Here is a 16,408-nt window from a genome sequence, read left to right on the forward strand (position 1 = left end):
AGCTTAAGTCGAATCATCGAACCTGATGAAAGACATTGGCCTCTACATGAACTTGATGTACCAATTCACTTTTACCTTTAATAAAAGTACATCATCTTCTAGCTCTCTTACAAAATATTTGCACTAAACCAAATCATAGGCTCCATATTTGTCCTCCTTTACCTGTGTAAATTGGCTTGCGGGTTGGCCATTTACGTTCTACACACACCTGAAAGTTTGAGTTCAAAGATCCCGTCCCCCCTCTCCTTCAAATTGGATGCTAGTGTGGTTTCCCTACAAACCCTCTTATGCTCTTCCATGACATATCATAACAACCAGAAGGAAATGCAGAGCTACCTTATCTTGAAACAAACCACATAAAAACTGACAGTCATAACGTTGCAAGAGCGTCAATCTAGTGGAACTCAACCATACATACATATAAGAATTATAGCCTATCAGATCTGTACTATGCTAAATCATGGACCTAGCAACAAGATCTGAAAGCTGAGAATCTCATGTCTCAGAAGCAAGGATTCACAGAAAACAGATTCCAGAAAATCTAATGCATAGGAGGGGGCAAGGGGAAGATACATATATTTGAAGTTTCAGCAAAGTAGGAGCAATTTGCACCTGCATTTCACATTAAATCACTTACACATTGCCTTTATCTCATAGATTTAAAGCCAACTGATTAGCTAGAACATTACAATTAACTATCCTTCTTCTCTGCTGCAGGTGCAGCAGGTGCTGCAGGCGCTGCTGGTGCGGCTGCTGCTGCAGGTGCAACTTCAGCTTTACCGTCTTTTTTTTCCTTTGGCTTCTCTGTCTTTTCCTTCGGCTTCCCTTTCTGGGGCTTCATGAAACAGAAACATGAACAGCAAGGACATTGGAATAAGAACTTCATTATACTTTTTCTGAGGCAAATTCTAAATTCTCTCTCTCCTCAAATTCTGATTCTATTTCGTACTAGAAAAATGTCAAGCTTTGTTATTCTGTTGTACCTATTACTATCTTCTATATTACTCCAGCTTTTTCCCCAAACCAAATGGACAAATTGCTAAGCCCGTTGGATCCCATTTCCATCATTTTCAACCCCACAAAAAAGGTCATCAATCAATAATTCCAGCTCTTAAGTGGGGTAGACTTGTGGGGCTAAAGGCTATCAATAACCAATAGAGTCAAGACTAGCAGGTTTTATGGATCATGTCAGTCCATTAAGATCAAAAGAAAGGTCCTTTTGATTTGCGTTAATAATAGAACATTTTCCTCTCCTGCGCTGGCAAGCAGTACCAAATAGAATTTTAGACTTTATGCAGTTATACTATTAGAGACTTAAGTACAGTATTAACATCAATACAATCTCAAATTCTCAATACTTCTAAGAAGACCACAGTCCAGCTCGTAGCAGAATTGAGGTGCAAGGGGTTAGGTATATGCAGCCAGACCCTAATCTTATAGCGAAGCAAATTCCAAATGAACTTTGTTACAGTGCACTCAGGAGAAGGTCCTATACCTGGTTTACATAGGTAGGTGCACCCGAGAATATTTTTTGAGAAAATATCCTTGAGTGCACCAAACTCTCGGTAGTAGAAAAGTTCTAGCTTGATTTCTGAAATGAATAAACAGAAGAAGTTTCGGATAGGATTAGGTAGAAATACAGAGCATTGCCATTTATTTCTTACAGGAAAATCATTTTGCCTTAAGACAGAAGGCTAGGCTTACATGACTGGTGGGGTATATCTAAGACTTTGTCTACGCAAGATTGCATGTGATGGACATGATGGCCATACATGACAATAGATTTACTTAGGTAAATCTATGTACACTCTACTTTATGCATCAAGAAAAGAACAAATTCACTAGCCTATTGCAAATCACGCAATATTCTCTCCACTACTAGTTTGTTGGCACCAGAAAATTTGTTAGCCATAGTACCACAGCTTGCACTGCAACATCGGTGCAACCCTCTTACAACCCCCAAAAAAACAAGGGAATCAATGTACCACATCAGTTTTATAAAAATACTAATGTATGGGATATTCTGAGGATTCGCACAATGCCATTCTTTGGCAACTGGCACAACAGATTGCAATCGGTAATCAAAATTCAGAATATTCTTCTGAATGTCACAAGATTCACAATAAAAAAAAAAATATCAGAACCCAACATTTTTCTGTTTCCTCCCACCAATAAAAGAAAAATAAAACATTTATACATTTTAATATACTATAAACATTATTCTGTAGCTTATAGTCAATACTTTGAAAACATTACTCCTAGTTTGGAAAAGTAGAATCATCCAACTTCGTTCTGAATAGAGAAAACCTCAGAAAGAAAAAAGAAATCAAAACAGTTAAATACAGATTTACATTCTGAAACAAGGTGGAATTGAAGTTCTATTATACCAATTACACAGCTGGACTCGTGCTTGTGTTTTACGAGTTTTACACGTAAAAATTTCATACTTGTAGAAAAGTTTGATAATGTAGTTAAACTTCTGTTTGCCGAAATCTCTCTTATTTAATTGATTATAATTCTGATCTAACAATTTGTCTATCTAACAAAATGCTATTCTAACATATTCTCTTTTTTTAACATGCAAAAAGATACTATAATAGAAAGGGGAAAAGCCAGAAAATCCAACAGGCCTTTTGCAGAAAGTAGTGCTGCAGTGGGTCTCCCTGTTTCTAGGTGCTTTGAATCTACATCTTTATTGGCCCAGCATATTCTAGTATCTTAATTGGTTAAAGAAGCTAATCCTAAGGTCTGCTTTATTAGTTTAGTTTGTCATGAACATGCACCAGTGTCTAGAAATTTTCCTGTTACACAGATATACATTTCATGAGTAGTTAACTACTTATGTTACAAGGCAGGCACTAAATTCTTCATATACTCAGTCAGACTGGCATCAACAAGAAATCTAGCATAAACAGTTCCTTGGAAGATTGACTACAGCTGATATCCATAGCAAGGGAAAGCAAGCAACAAAAAGATGGTAATAAACAGATATTCAGCAGATGATATAACAAGGGCTATACTTTATGTTATCCTTAAGCATCCCCATATATAATGTTTTTAAGATGATCGTCACATCTTACATCTGATTTGATTTTTTCATATTTCTATACACAAAGGGCTATGCTGCTTACCTCATTATCTGACAACATAGACATCAAAGTTTTGCTGCATGCTTGGAAGATTTTGATGCATCACGGTAATCATACACCCCAACACCAGACTTTTTCCCAAGACGGCCAGCATCAACATATTGAACTAGAAGAGGGCAAGGGGAATACTTAGTGTCACCAAGACCTCCATGAAGAACTTTGAGTATTGACAGGCAAACATCCAAGCCAATAAAATCTGCAAGCTCCAGTGGACCCATTGGCTGGTTTGTCCCAAGTTTCATTCCTGCATCAATGTCTTCCTTGGTTGCCACCCCGGTATATAAAGTGAAAAATGCTTCATTTATCATTGGCATTAAGATTCGGTTTACAATGAATCCTGAATAATCCTTAGAGCATACCACTGTTTTACCAAACCTGAGTTATTTATAATGCATAAGATGATTAAGCAACATTAATCAAGTTCTTAAAAAAAATATTCATTTTTAAAAAAGGTAAGACCGCAAGACACAGAGAGCTGATTTTAAAAAAATAAAAAATAATAATAACATAAAAGATAGCCAGATTCTGCATTTTTGGCGAATTATTGATAACTTACACATGAATGGACTGAAAAAGGATTCATAAATGACAAATAAAAGCAAGAAGGAAAAGCAAAAAGATGACAAAACAGATAGCACATACAACAACAACAACAACAACAACAAAGCCTTAGTCCCAAAATGATTTGGGGTCGGCTAACATGAATCGTACGATATAAAGAAAAGACATAACAAAATAATCACACACGAAAATAAATATATAAAGGAAAACAAATTTTCTGCACACTTCTAAATTTTTTTCACTAAATCACCTCTCTGCCAAAGTTTTGGTTGCATTGAAAGCCTCAACTGATGTGTCTGCACCTCTTATAATCTCAACCAATTCCATTATAGGAGGAGGATTCATGAAATGCATGCCAATGACCTGCAAATGTTTTAGTCACTCTTAATACGACAAATTCGTCAATCTGATCAGTCCGTAAATGATGAATATAGATGGAAACAAGCAAAGAATGCAAAACACCACGAATGAGATCAAGAATTGGAGCTTGAAGGATTTAGAGATTTTAGACATCAATGTGTCAACTACATTGTAAAACAGTCATAAAACTTTATACAGTATTATGACCAACAATGTTGTTCATGGAAAGAATCAAATATATGACTAATGGCTAATGAAAAATGAATTGTTTCAGTTCCTAGAGATACGAAGCTTCAGTACTTTTATAAAAACATGTCAAATAAGACGCAAGCCAACAACACTTTACTTTTTCAAACTACACAAGATTACTCTATCTTGAAATATTTCACCACTCTTTTCTTTATGGGAAGTTCAAAACTTGTGACCACTTCTCACAAGAAATGTCAATATTATCGTAATTCTAAGCTGTCCTGCAAATATTAGAGACGTGTATCAATACGATTTTATCACCATGTTATAAGAACTATTTATAACAATAGAATATAATAATATGTATATGCTCAAATATTCAATTTATATTCTGGTGCAGTTGGTTTTGAGTAAGTTTGAAATTCCAAATCTTAAAAAGATAGAATCATTCCTAGAAGTTTATGGATTAATCCCAATTCTCAAGTTAAATAATTAATATATTAAAATTCTATGTTTGATGCTATGTGTTCATACTTAATGTTAATCTAAGTTGCCTAGGAGGGTAAATCATAATCACATCCAGAGTTCTAACACTCTGGTAAGCCTCTTCTTCTGAGCACAAAACAATCTACTTTAGATGAAAGAAAGTGGTATTTGCCTCAAAATAGCTGGAGGGTAGGAAATAGGAACTTGAATTGTTCAGTTCGACTTTATCAATGAGGCAATCCAAGAGATTTCAGAAAGAACATGGATTTTTATCAAGTAAAGTATGGGTGGTGAACACTACACCCTTCCTTTGCAAGCAGCTGGGAAGGAATATCAGTAAGAGATACTTCAGGGGACTTTAAGGGTTCAGTCCAAGCAGCTTCAAATTAGAGATGCTGTATTAAGGGATATTGAAAGTAGAAGGCAAGTTGTGTAAGGATCCCCAAATCCCAATCCTTTGGCCAGTTGAACTTAGGAAGCCTTAACCTGGTAACAAGGATGCCAAATATCATGGTGGATAGCTCTTAACAAAAGGCACAGAAGAAAAGGGCAATGATAAGATGCCACAGTGGAATGGGTTTGTTTGTTCTAAATAGGAGGATCAAGGATGTAAGGAGAGTGAAAATTCTAGCGTGGCAGTGTCTGCATTTCAAGGGGAAGTAAGAGCGTTTCTGGAGGCCTGTAAAAATCCAGAGAGAGGTGTTATCACAAGGCCTTGTTCTTTTCTGAGTCATTTTGACTGCTTCCAGTTAGTTAAATGTTCAAATCTCCAAAGGTAGCAGCTACAATTATTGAGGAAATCAAGTTCCTAGCAATATCCTATAATAAGTTAACTATATGAAAAGTGCCTGGATTTCTAGTTGGTATGGATCATGACAACTGGACAAGCAAAATAATTGGGCTCTTCAGACAATGGTAGCCTTGCTTAGCTTCTTTTTATAGGAAAATATGGAAGATTAAATCCATTAAAGGAAACTGTGCATTTACAGAACACCAATTCGTTTCTTACACATTAATACAATATGAATCAATCATAAAGCACTAGCCTAAAGCAGCCTCAATATCAGTTCCACATGCTACTACCAAAAAATGTTAAATGTACTTCTAATTTACATAAATATGATTATGTATAAGATGATAACATGCTTACATCTTATACATTAATGTAACCCATACTTAATCATTATACATAGATATAGTTAAATTTTTCCAAGTCCTTACTGTTTAGGGGTAAAAATACCCCTGACAAATGGGTCTATGCTAAAGTGACACGTGTCCTTAAGCCCATCAAGCTCCTCTCCCAAATCTCTATAAATACAAATCATTTGCATCAGTTACAAAGGATCACAAAAATTTTAGAGAGAGAGATTCATTCACATTGGATTCATGATGAATACTCCTCCAATCCTCAAATCAGAGAGTGAAACACTCAGATTTCGAGGTTGCCTCAGGCAGCCGAAAAACACATTTACATTCCGCAATATACTTCTTACGCACGTTCTAACTTGATCGTCGGAGGCGGAACTCCCCCGGGAGTTTTGTTGTTTTGCAGGTACAGACAGCCGGAGGTCAGTCTAGGTGTTGTAACTCTCCCGCAGGACACAGAAAAAACCCCGAAACACTTACTTTTTCATGGACAAGACACATCAAATAACATGCAACTAAGTGCCAAAGGTAATGCAGTTATTTTTACATGTCGCATAGAAACCTCAACACAACAGAAAGCAGTGCACGAAATAAACAAACAATTCACACTTGACATCGTCCATAGACTGTCAAATATATCTTCACAATAGAGTTATTAGACATATCATAATAATTAACAAGTATTCTTCCTTTCTTCCATAACATGAAAAGAACAGCTGAGCTTTTATTTGCAGCCTAGATGTCAAAACTTAATAATGTAACATCTTCATAAGATAAGCAAACTATGGTTCAGCAAGAACCACGATGTATTATACCTAACCCATGCACAGCTTAATTACATTATGCAAGTATGCAATCTAAATTTGACCAATAAGGATGAAGTCAGCATGGTACTTAGGAAGAATTCATATTCAGGCTAGCTTTTGAAACACAGAACACGACACAAAGATATTATCCACTTAATGATTTTCAATGTACCAATAAAACTCTTGGGAACTTTGCAGTGCAGATACAAATGTGACACATGACAAAATATACTAACGCAGACCTGGGATGGTCGACTTGTTGCAGAAGCAAGTCGTGTAATGGATATTGAACTGGTGTTTGATGCTAAGATGGCAGAAGATTTGGTTATCTTGTCCAGCTCAACAAATAGCTTTCTCTTAGCTACTTCTGATTCAGCAATTGCTTCAATTACAAAATCTGCAGAACCAAAATCCTCCAAACTCATGGTACAGTGTAGGCGTTTCAGTGCATCACTCATGACAGCCTGACACAATGAAAATAAATTGAGCCTTGAGTACAATAGACCACAGTTCAGTAGCTGGATGTACCCTACACTCCTACAGAGAGAAAAAGCCAATCTTGACTACAGACACATAATTCTTCCACAATTTCAACTGATCATAACTAAATATTATCATGCCAATACAGCCAACAGTACCAATCCTGCTACGGATAGGGATTAAGGAGGTCTAGACATACACAATCTAATCCATAACTAGTACGAAAAGGTAAAGAGACTATTTCTACACACTTAAAGAGTAAAGAATAACATTAATCAAAGTGTGTGGCAGCTTAATTTGAAATTTAACTTTCCTCATAGTAGTAATACTTACAAGAAACACAATTAAAATAAGATGGTAGATTAGAACGAAGAGACAAGTAATAAGCATAGGATAAAAAAGTAGCTTACAATAAATAAATATAAAAAAATATATATATATTAAAATATTAAAAAAAAAAAAAAAAAAAAAAAAAAAAAAAAAAAAAAAAACTAGAGGCTAAAAATGTGTTAGAAGGAAAGGAAAGGTCACAGGATGCAAAGGGGTGGGGGATGAATCTTTAGCTTTTTCTCTGGTCTTTGGCGACTGACGCTTTCCTAACAATTTGGTTATAGAAGTCCTGCATTAAGAGTGACAACAAGCTGAACCAAATTCAAGCTTAGGATAGCTCAGATCGGCTAGCAACAACCATACTTGAGCTCGAGCTAAGTCCATCTCAGAAATATTGGTACAGCTCCACTCATTAGTTTATTCAACCAGTACACTTTCTCACCATATCATTCCATATTCGAACATTTTGCTAATACATTGAGGTCCTCATATGTATTTAATACTACATTCCTTTAAGTTGGATACACTTTCTGTTTTCATCTTTTACTTTAAACTTTCTCTCACCCATTTTTGTATAAATTTGTTACAACACTATCCCTCCCACTTACAACACTGTCCTATTATTTAATACATAAAAAATACTTACAATACTACTTGACTACCTCTTTTCTTACACATGATTCACTTGCTACACTCTCTATCTCTCCCCTACCCTCCTTAATATGATAATATCAGTGTAGACAGTAACTGTAACTAACTCAGAGAATGGAAGTAGTAAAACCTATATTGTCATTTCATAATTTAATTATTCTATCAAATTTTACAAATCTGAGCATGCCGGGGAACTCTAGCTGAGCTTCCCAAAAAGGTTTCCACTTTCCAGCAATCACGAGCTTTAGATAGCTCACTCAAGCCGTCGTTGACCACCCCAAGCCTCAGTAGCTTGTGAGCAGGCCAGGCCTATTATCACTCTATTAAATGGGATTTACGCATATTCGTGTAAGTTCTAAAAAAAACACCTGGTGATTATCGCGCGAATGGCTTGTAGGGGAACCCTACCCTCTCTTATTCATTCGATACATGCAATTTCTTTTCCATCAATACGGCCGGCAATTTGGATTTGAATTCCTTTTGTATCAGCTTGTTCGGTTAATTCGATAGCTTTTTTGCTGTGTATTAGGGAAAACAACATATGCAGCCTTTTAGAATATAGTGCATAAATCAAACATTTATAGCACCGATGACACATTATTTTGTCATGCATTCCTAAATACACACCATTTTAGGAAATAACGCTTATCATTAGCCCTCAGGGTTGATATATCATAGTTGTACTTATTACAAGAGTAACTTGACACATTACCTTCAATTATAACGTATTTTCATTTTTGTACCCAAAATTTTTTGGATCTATATTCAAATCCCTAATATTTCCCATGTCAATCAATCATTTAACCCCCCCCCTTCTCCCGACCACCATCATAACCCAAAAAAAAAAAAAAAAAAAAAAAACAAAAAAAAAAAAAAAAGAGGAAGCCATCAGATTAGCATATTGGCACATTGGTCATTGCAACAACAACCCCTGAACCCCAAAATTATCTTGGGAGTGCAATATTTGTTGCTGCCACTCATGCTGTTTCATACTTTTCATCATCGGCATTCAGCAGTTAAGAAATCAAATCTAAAACAATTACGACAGAGTATATCACAAAAACAGACATTTAAATGGTAATTCCGGACATATTTGCCACTTGTGTAAAATGCGTTTATCGAAGGAGAATCTCTCGAGTAACCAGGAATATAAGGATAGAAGAGAGCCCTAAGTTATGATATCTTGAGAGTTATGCCCTTAGTCAATAGTTTGCCAAGTTGATACATGACATACATACCCTACTGTGAGCCAAAGCTGCAAATCTGGAAACAAAAATTGTCTGGTCCGGCCATATATTGATTAACAAGGTGAACAAACTCTTAAAGCTTAATTAACAAGGTGGCGGCCTATATTGATTCAAAAGGCAAATTCCAAAGGAATGGCAGCAAATGTCTTCCATCAATCAAGTGGGCAGCTACCCAATAGCTTAATCAATAGAAGAAAAGCATACTGGAAAAATTACTAATTTCATTATGTGAAAAAGGTTTTCATCTTTACTGCTGGCATGCGATCAGTGACAGACAAGTTTGACCTGAGGGTTTCCCAGAGACACCTGAGGTGTCACAGGACAAAAAATAAAAATTACAAAGTATATACTGCCTCAAGTCAACCTTTGAACCCTTGGAAATTGGAATGTACTCAAGAACAATACTACAAGGTTCCAGGCTACTGGTGACTCCTTCGAATCAGATCATTCACCACCCACCTTTCAAGTCATGGCAAAAGCCAATAATTCTTGTCTCAAAACTGATATTAGAGTGCTTAATTATTTCTTCCCTGTTTATACATAAATATTACACCAAGTGTTTCTCTAACACAAGGAGCAGTAGCAATCATCTAAATTGAAATAATACTTTGCATAGAACAAAAAGGAAGACACCCCTAAAAAATCCAGTCTCTAGTACTCGGCCACATAGATAAAGTATGTAATAAAGATTCGAAATACACAATCTTCAGAACCAGGAACCGACATAAAAAACAAAGGAAAGCCTTCAACACATCCATATCACTGTGACCATATAACATCTATTAACATTCTAGTAGTTCGGTTTGCAGAAAATATAACACTGGATAGAAAGGTATGGAAGGAAAGGATCATGCTCGGTGAATACAAGATATTGTTGTTGTTTAATGTGTAAACTTTTTCCGATATTCGAAGTGTGTGTAGGGGTGTCTCCAAGCAAAGATACCAAGTTTGGGGGTCAGGGGCAGAACATGGAGGGGCTAGAGGGAGCCCTAGTACACCCCAATTTTTGGATTTTTAAAAAACACTTAAGGCCCTGTTTAGTTTGATGTAAAATGTTTTCATGAAAAATGATTTCCCATTTTCCATTGTTTGGTTTGTGAAGAGGTGGAAAATAATTTTCCCAATACATCCTTAACGGAGGAAAACATTTTCCTTTACAAAACATGGGGAGCCACATTTTCCTCCCTCCTCCTTGCCTCATTTTTACTTTCTTCAATCCATCCTAACATTTCTACTCCTGTTTTTAATTTCTCTACAACGTTTCTTGCATGGAACCAAACAAATGAAAACTAATTTGCAATTGTGGTTTTCCTTAAAAATATAATTTTCCATGAAAATTAATTTTTCATTGAAAATGTTTTACATCAAACCAAACGGGGCCTTAAGGTGTGTTTGGTTTGATATAAAATGTTTTCATTGGGAAATGATTTTTCCATTTTCCCTCATTTTCCTTTGTTTAGTTCGTGAAGGGGTAGAAAGCAATTTTCTCAATGGTGGAAAACTACACTCACAATGGTGGAAAATTACACTCTCAATGGTGAAAATCATTTTCTTTTACAATAGAAGGTAAGTCATATTTTCCTGCCTCCCCTAAGCTCTTTTTTTCTTTCCTCTTATCCATTCTCATCTTTCCAACCCTATTTTCAAACTTTTTTTTATAGCTTTTCTTGTAAGGAAACAAACAAAGGATAACTAATTTGGAATTGGGGTTTTCTTTGAAAATGTGTTTTTCATTGAATATTTTTTGTCAAACCAAACGAAGCCTTAAGGTAAACTGTTTATTTCTTTTTTATATAGGTTAAATTTTTAATTAGTCCCGTCAAAAAGTCACATGAAAATTTTGGTCTTCAAAAACAAATTTTTTGGTTACGGCCCCTGTTTGGGTGATTCAAGAGTGAGACATCAAATGTACGGATGATTGTATTAATGATAAAGGGTTTAATCCATATAAATTAGTATTGCTTCAACTTTCAAGCCACAAAGTCATGTTGAAGAGTCATTTTCTTGATCAAACCAAGTACAACTCCACCAACACATAACTACTTTACCCTACAATTTGGTTTAAATTAAATCTGATTTCCAGTCATAAAATTGTACTCAAACCCAAACATCCCAAAATCAATCAAATTATAGCAACCTCAAAGAAACAAACTAAACTAAACCAAAATTCAAACAAAACCCATAAAAATTAAGATCAAAATTCATCAATTTCCAATACATGCAGAATTAAAACCGTTAAATTACTGCCAAAGATAAAAAAAAGTACCTGGGAAATTTGGCCTTTGGAAAGAAAACGTTGGAGAGAATTGGTGATAGATTTGGTAGCCCGAGAAAGAGAAATAGGGTCCAAATCCAAAAGCCAAACGTCGAAGCCATTAACGGCGGCGAGCTGGGCGATTCCGGCGCCCATTTGGCCGGCTCCCACCACTCCGATTGTCTTTACTATGTTCATTTCTGCACAATTTCTGTTCATTTGAGAAATTTTTTTTTTTTTTTTTTTTTTGAGTAATTCATTTGAGAAATTTGTTATAACTTTTCATTAATCTTATACCTCCGTTCTTTTTTTTTATCGCAGGAAGTTTACTTTTTATTGAATCAATTCCTTTTTTGGCAAATTATTACTTGTAGAATTTCTTTTTTATCTTTTTATAATAACAACACAACCCCACTTATTATTCTCCCACCTACCAAATTAAACCCCTTATTACACCAACCAATTCTTTTTTCTGATTAATTACTATAACATGAAAAATAGTTTTGCCAGGCTCTTGATTAATTCTTTCAGTAGCCCACTTATAATTTGGATCTGCATAATTCAAACCCTAGTTCTTGAATGTTCTTCATCTTCCTGACTTTTCTCATTCTCTCTCCTCCCTTCCTTCTTCGACAGCCGTTTTTCCTCTTTCTTCCTCATGTATTCCTCTTTCTCTCTTCTCTTGAAAGGATCTGCGTCCTTGTTGCTCCTCTCTTCCTCGTTGTTTTTCCTCTCATCCTCCTCCTAGAATGGATCTATCTCCCCTAAACGAAGCCCTGTTCGCGAGTGACGATGAAATTGAGCAGGGTCTCATTGTTGCTCTTGTTGAAGCTTTTGAAGAACGGGCTTCCTGGCCTAAATCGTTCTACATGTCGGGCAAAGGTGGCGACATTTTCAGCGAACGAACCTTTGCTGCTATTGGTAAAGTTCTCAGATCTGTTCAAGAAGAGGAAGCCGGTGAGAAATTACTTTCTGTTGCCTCGACAGTTGGGGAAGGGGAGGTCAAATGCGATTCTCTTACGGTTGCCGGAAAGTTTGGGTCTGGTTGTTCTTCACAACAAGGGACTAATTTTTCTGAGATGGTGATTCATGCGAGTTCAGATCCTTGTAAAGGACTCGGATCTATTTTTGAGATGGGTGGAAGATCTAGGTTGGGTCGTGCTAACAAACCCAAATCACAGTCCCATACCCGACCCGGACCTAACCAATACCCTAAGATGATGCGTAGGGTTTCTACTGCACAAATGAGAAGAATGTATGGGATTGGTGCTAAGATAACACCAATTTACGATGATGATGAGAAATATGAGTCCCCCCTGTTGGCGAATCTGATGTTGCGCCTGAGAGTAAGCGAATGAGATTTGGTGAAGCTTCTAATTGACCTGACAGTAAGCGAATGGAATTTGCAATGGCAGTAACAATTTCTGATCTAGCCCTTTTCGTTTATTTTTGTTTTTTTTGTTATACTGGTTGATTGGTGAAGTGTTGTTTGTGTGCATGCCAATGGATGCCAGCAACAAAAGTTGCCAGGGTGGTAGATTAATCTGATGTTGCTGTTTTGATTAGATTATGCTGATGTTTCTATTATGATTTGATTAGGCTGATGTTGTTGTTATGTTTGGAGTATGGTGATGTTGTTGTTATGATTTGATTATGCTATTGTTGTTGTTATGATTTGCTTATGCTGATGTTGGTGTTATGCTTGGATTAATCTGATGTTGCTGTTATGCTTGGATTAGTCTGTTGTTGGTTGGTTATGTTTCATTGCCTATTATTCAATGAAGGAGTCCTTTGCCTATTGCCTCGTTGCCTATTGAGTATTCGTTTTTGTTTCATTGCATACTGTTGAATGCATGTTGTGTAGTGTTCAATGTTGCCTGATCAATGTTGCCAAATGCGTGATGCCTTGCGTATGAGGGACTGTAATTGACTAAATGATGTGTATGAGCAATGTTAATTCTTGTTCCCGATGAAAATATTTGAGAGAACGCCCTGTTTTCAAGAGAGTATGCATTGCATTGAGTCCCTCTGTTTTCAAGACAGTAAATGCAATTGCCTTTGTTAGTCCCTTTTTGTGGGTATTTGTCCCTAGTGGAATGAGTCCCTATTTCATTTTTTTACTGCCCTTTAATAATCCATATGATGAAGGGACTCAGTTGATTAAAATTGTCCAAACTATGATTTGCTCCAGTTTTAGTGTTGTGAACTTACTGTTGAGGTAACATGGTTTGTGCATCATTTTTTGAGAAAAAATGACACCCTCTGATGGATTAACCACCCTATGTTTACTGTGACTTAGAAGTAATGTATTCATGCTTTTTCATGTATGTGCAAAAAAATAAAAGCTGACTTTCATATACAATACTGACTTTCATATACAATACTAGTAATTTGGAAGACTTTATACAATGTTAAAGTTAGCTACAAATTAAGTCCCTTCACAAAATGTCTTCTAACATGACTGCCTTAGACAAAAACTTACAAAATACAAAAGTACACATAATCAAATAGGATTGAAATATGTTACAAACCCATTGTGTAAACAAAATGTTGGTTATGTGTGGCAGTCCCTGTGCCTATTTCCACTATTAAAGCCTTGTAAATGCAATTTCCTGGAACACTTTTCGTAAGTCCCTTGAGACAGATTGTGTTTAGTATTACTAGGTTGGGGAATACTGACATCAATCTGTCCATGTTCTAGGAAACTTAGACCTTGAACCATTAATTCATTTGGTACTTCTATTTGAACGGGCAGCTGTCTCATTCTTTCAAGCTTTTTCTTTCCCTTGTGAGGGTTTTTATATCGATTTCACCCATTTCCCTTAAGGATTTCCAGCATACAGTATTGCATGTGCAACCAAGTGAATTTCAAAGACTTTGGATCATATGTGTTGTATGCTTTTTCAACTGCTTGTAATAACTCTTCTAAACTTCTTGGAAATTCCTTATACTGAATTGATTGAATGGCTCTGAAAAAACCCAAATCCAGAATATTGAGGTCTGGGCTTTGGGTTGGCTGGTTATAAGCCTGATGTTGAAACCATCCAAAGTTGTAGCTTGTAAAAAATCTGTATCATTAGGGCTGATGTGGGGTCTGGAATTGTCTTGTTGTATCCATATTTCCTTGCATGCTCCTAATGGCCATTTGGATCTAATTGCTGGAAGCATTTTATCAATTAACATTGACCTTATAACAGCTTTAGTAACTGATTGCAAAGCCTTTGTCTCAACTGTGCCTGCCACTCTGTTCTTTGAGTTTTTCTTTGCTGCTACCTGTTCTGTGAAAGGAAAAACACCAACTTTTCCATCCCAAAATATTTCCCCATCATTGCAAATATGAGGTCCAGAAGTCCCAGCCATAACCATAACCATTTCCATGAAATTTTTACTTTGAGTTGCTCTGTATGGGTCATCCTTCCACGAGAAAAGATAAAATCTTTGAGTCTTATCACTCATGTAAAACCATTTTTCATCAATATGCACCATGTTATACATTGCACTAAACTTAGGAAGTTCATTTACCGTTCCCGGAATGACACTGTCCATTATAAATTGCACTTTTTTAATTTTATGGTGATGCTGAAGTGATGGTTTTATGCTATTTGTATGTGCCCTAAGTATGCCATTTCTCAGCAACCTATAGACTGTTGTATGACTTAAGTGCAGTGCCTCAGCTAACCCTCTAATGGTGGTTCTTTTTTCAATTGGTATTGCTGCTAAAATTGTATGATTAAAGTCTAATCTCTTCCTTCCCCTTTGTCTTTTTCTGCTGGACACATCAATTACTCTATTTCCCCCAAACTGCCCCTTAGCTTTTGCCCAAATTCTTCCAATAGTTGTCCTATGTACATTATATTTGTATGCTAATTTTGTAATTGAACCCTTTGGTACTGATTTCCCCCCGGGCAGTACCTTTTTCCTTCTTGTGCTAAAATTAGTTCTTGAACAATATGTTGTCTTTTTTTATCAGTTAATTCAAATTTTTTTTTCCATTTTTATCTACTATGACATTATCATGTTCTAACTCAAAAACTACAGTTGTTGGATTACCATTATTTTCTAATCCTATTTCACAATCAGGTTCAGATTCAAAAGAAAAGAGTACCCCGTAATCTTCGTGAAACTGTGTTGACTGTTCCAAATTGTAAAGCTGATCTTCATCCTCAAACCACTCAGAATCCATTCCCCCAATGTGATGTGTGTGCTGTGATGACAGAAGAAACGGTGTTAAGTGATGTGTGTGATGTGTGCTTCCAAGTGCAGTGGACTACCTCAGGAAAAAAAAAATGTTGGTTAAAGCATTCAATGTAGTGGACTGAGTAACTCACTCCTTTTATATTGTAGTTGAAGTACTGGGGGTAGTCTTAATTTCAGAATCACCAATGTTGGCGGTTTTTTTTTGAAATTCTGAAATTTTGGTGTTTTGTTATGTTAAAAAATTTCAGTGTTGAAAATTTTGGTGGGGATAGTTAAACTGAATTTTGTTTGGTAAATGTAAAACTTTCCCACTTTTCACTGTTTGTGAGTGGAGTGCAGGCAGTAAAAAGCGTCCCTTTTTGTGTAATACACTGCCAAACATCACCATAGCTGGCAGCATGTGCTTTATGTGGTGGGTCTCATTTTTTTCTAATACAAGGATAATATTGTAATTTTACCACTATCAAATTTTGCCGTCAAACCCTCTATGATGCGATAAATGAAAAACGGAGGAAGTATGAAAATTGAACTACAGACTTTCTACGGAAATCG

General features: G+C 36.1%; 2 protein-coding genes across 2 annotated transcripts; both read right to left on the reverse strand.

The window, feature by feature from the left end:
* Positions 1 to 361: 361 nt before the first annotated feature.
* LOC110737668 (3-hydroxybutyryl-CoA dehydrogenase) lies at positions 362 to 12,014 on the reverse strand. Its single transcript, XM_021918005.1, has 5 exons — positions 11,672 to 12,014; positions 6,940 to 7,161; positions 3,961 to 4,073; positions 3,132 to 3,524; positions 362 to 835 (listed from the first exon to the last, which is right to left on the reverse strand). The coding sequence occupies exons 1-4, from the start codon at positions 11,876 to 11,878 to the stop codon at positions 3,155 to 3,157; spliced, it is 912 nt and encodes a 303-aa protein (XP_021773697.1). The 5' UTR covers positions 11,879 to 12,014; the 3' UTR covers positions 362 to 835; positions 3,132 to 3,154.
* Positions 12,015 to 14,584: 2,570 nt separating this feature from the next.
* Positions 14,585 to 15,842, reverse strand: LOC110737940. The gene is made up of 2 exons (XM_021918289.1): positions 15,685 to 15,842; positions 14,585 to 15,500 (listed from the first exon to the last, which is right to left on the reverse strand). The coding sequence occupies exons 1-2, from the start codon at positions 15,840 to 15,842 to the stop codon at positions 14,585 to 14,587; spliced, it is 1,074 nt and encodes a 357-aa protein (XP_021773981.1).
* Between the last annotated feature and the right edge of the window lie 566 nt (positions 15,843 to 16,408).

The sequence above is a fragment of the Chenopodium quinoa genome, unplaced genomic scaffold (assembly GCF_001683475.1).
Source record: "Chenopodium quinoa cultivar QQ74 unplaced genomic scaffold, ASM168347v1, whole genome shotgun sequence".
Classification (NCBI taxonomy): domain Eukaryota; kingdom Viridiplantae; phylum Streptophyta; class Magnoliopsida; order Caryophyllales; family Amaranthaceae; genus Chenopodium; species Chenopodium quinoa.

What these genes read in the sequence shown, in the direction of transcription:
- LOC110737668 (XM_021918005.1), bottom strand. Translation starts at nt 11,878, where the DNA reads ATGAACAGAAATTGTGCAGAAATGAACATAGTAAAGACAATCGGAGTG. An exon ending in CAACAAGTCGACCATCCCAG is followed by an intron (nt 4,074 to 6,939) that starts GTCTGCGTTAGT and finishes AAACATTTGCAG; the next exon opens with GTCATTGGCATGCATTTCAT. An exon ending in ACCAAAACTTTGGCAGAGAG is followed by an intron (nt 3,525 to 3,960) that starts GTGATTTAGTGA and finishes TAAATAACTCAG; the next exon opens with GTTTGGTAAAACAGTGGTAT.
- LOC110737940 (XM_021918289.1), bottom strand. Translation starts at nt 15,842, where the DNA reads ATGGATTCTGAGTGGTTTGAGGATGAAGATCAGCTTTACAATTTGGAA. An exon ending in CCAACAACTGTAGTTTTTGA is followed by an intron (nt 15,501 to 15,684) that starts GTTAGAACATGA and finishes TAATGTACATAG; the next exon opens with GACAACTATTGGAAGAATTT.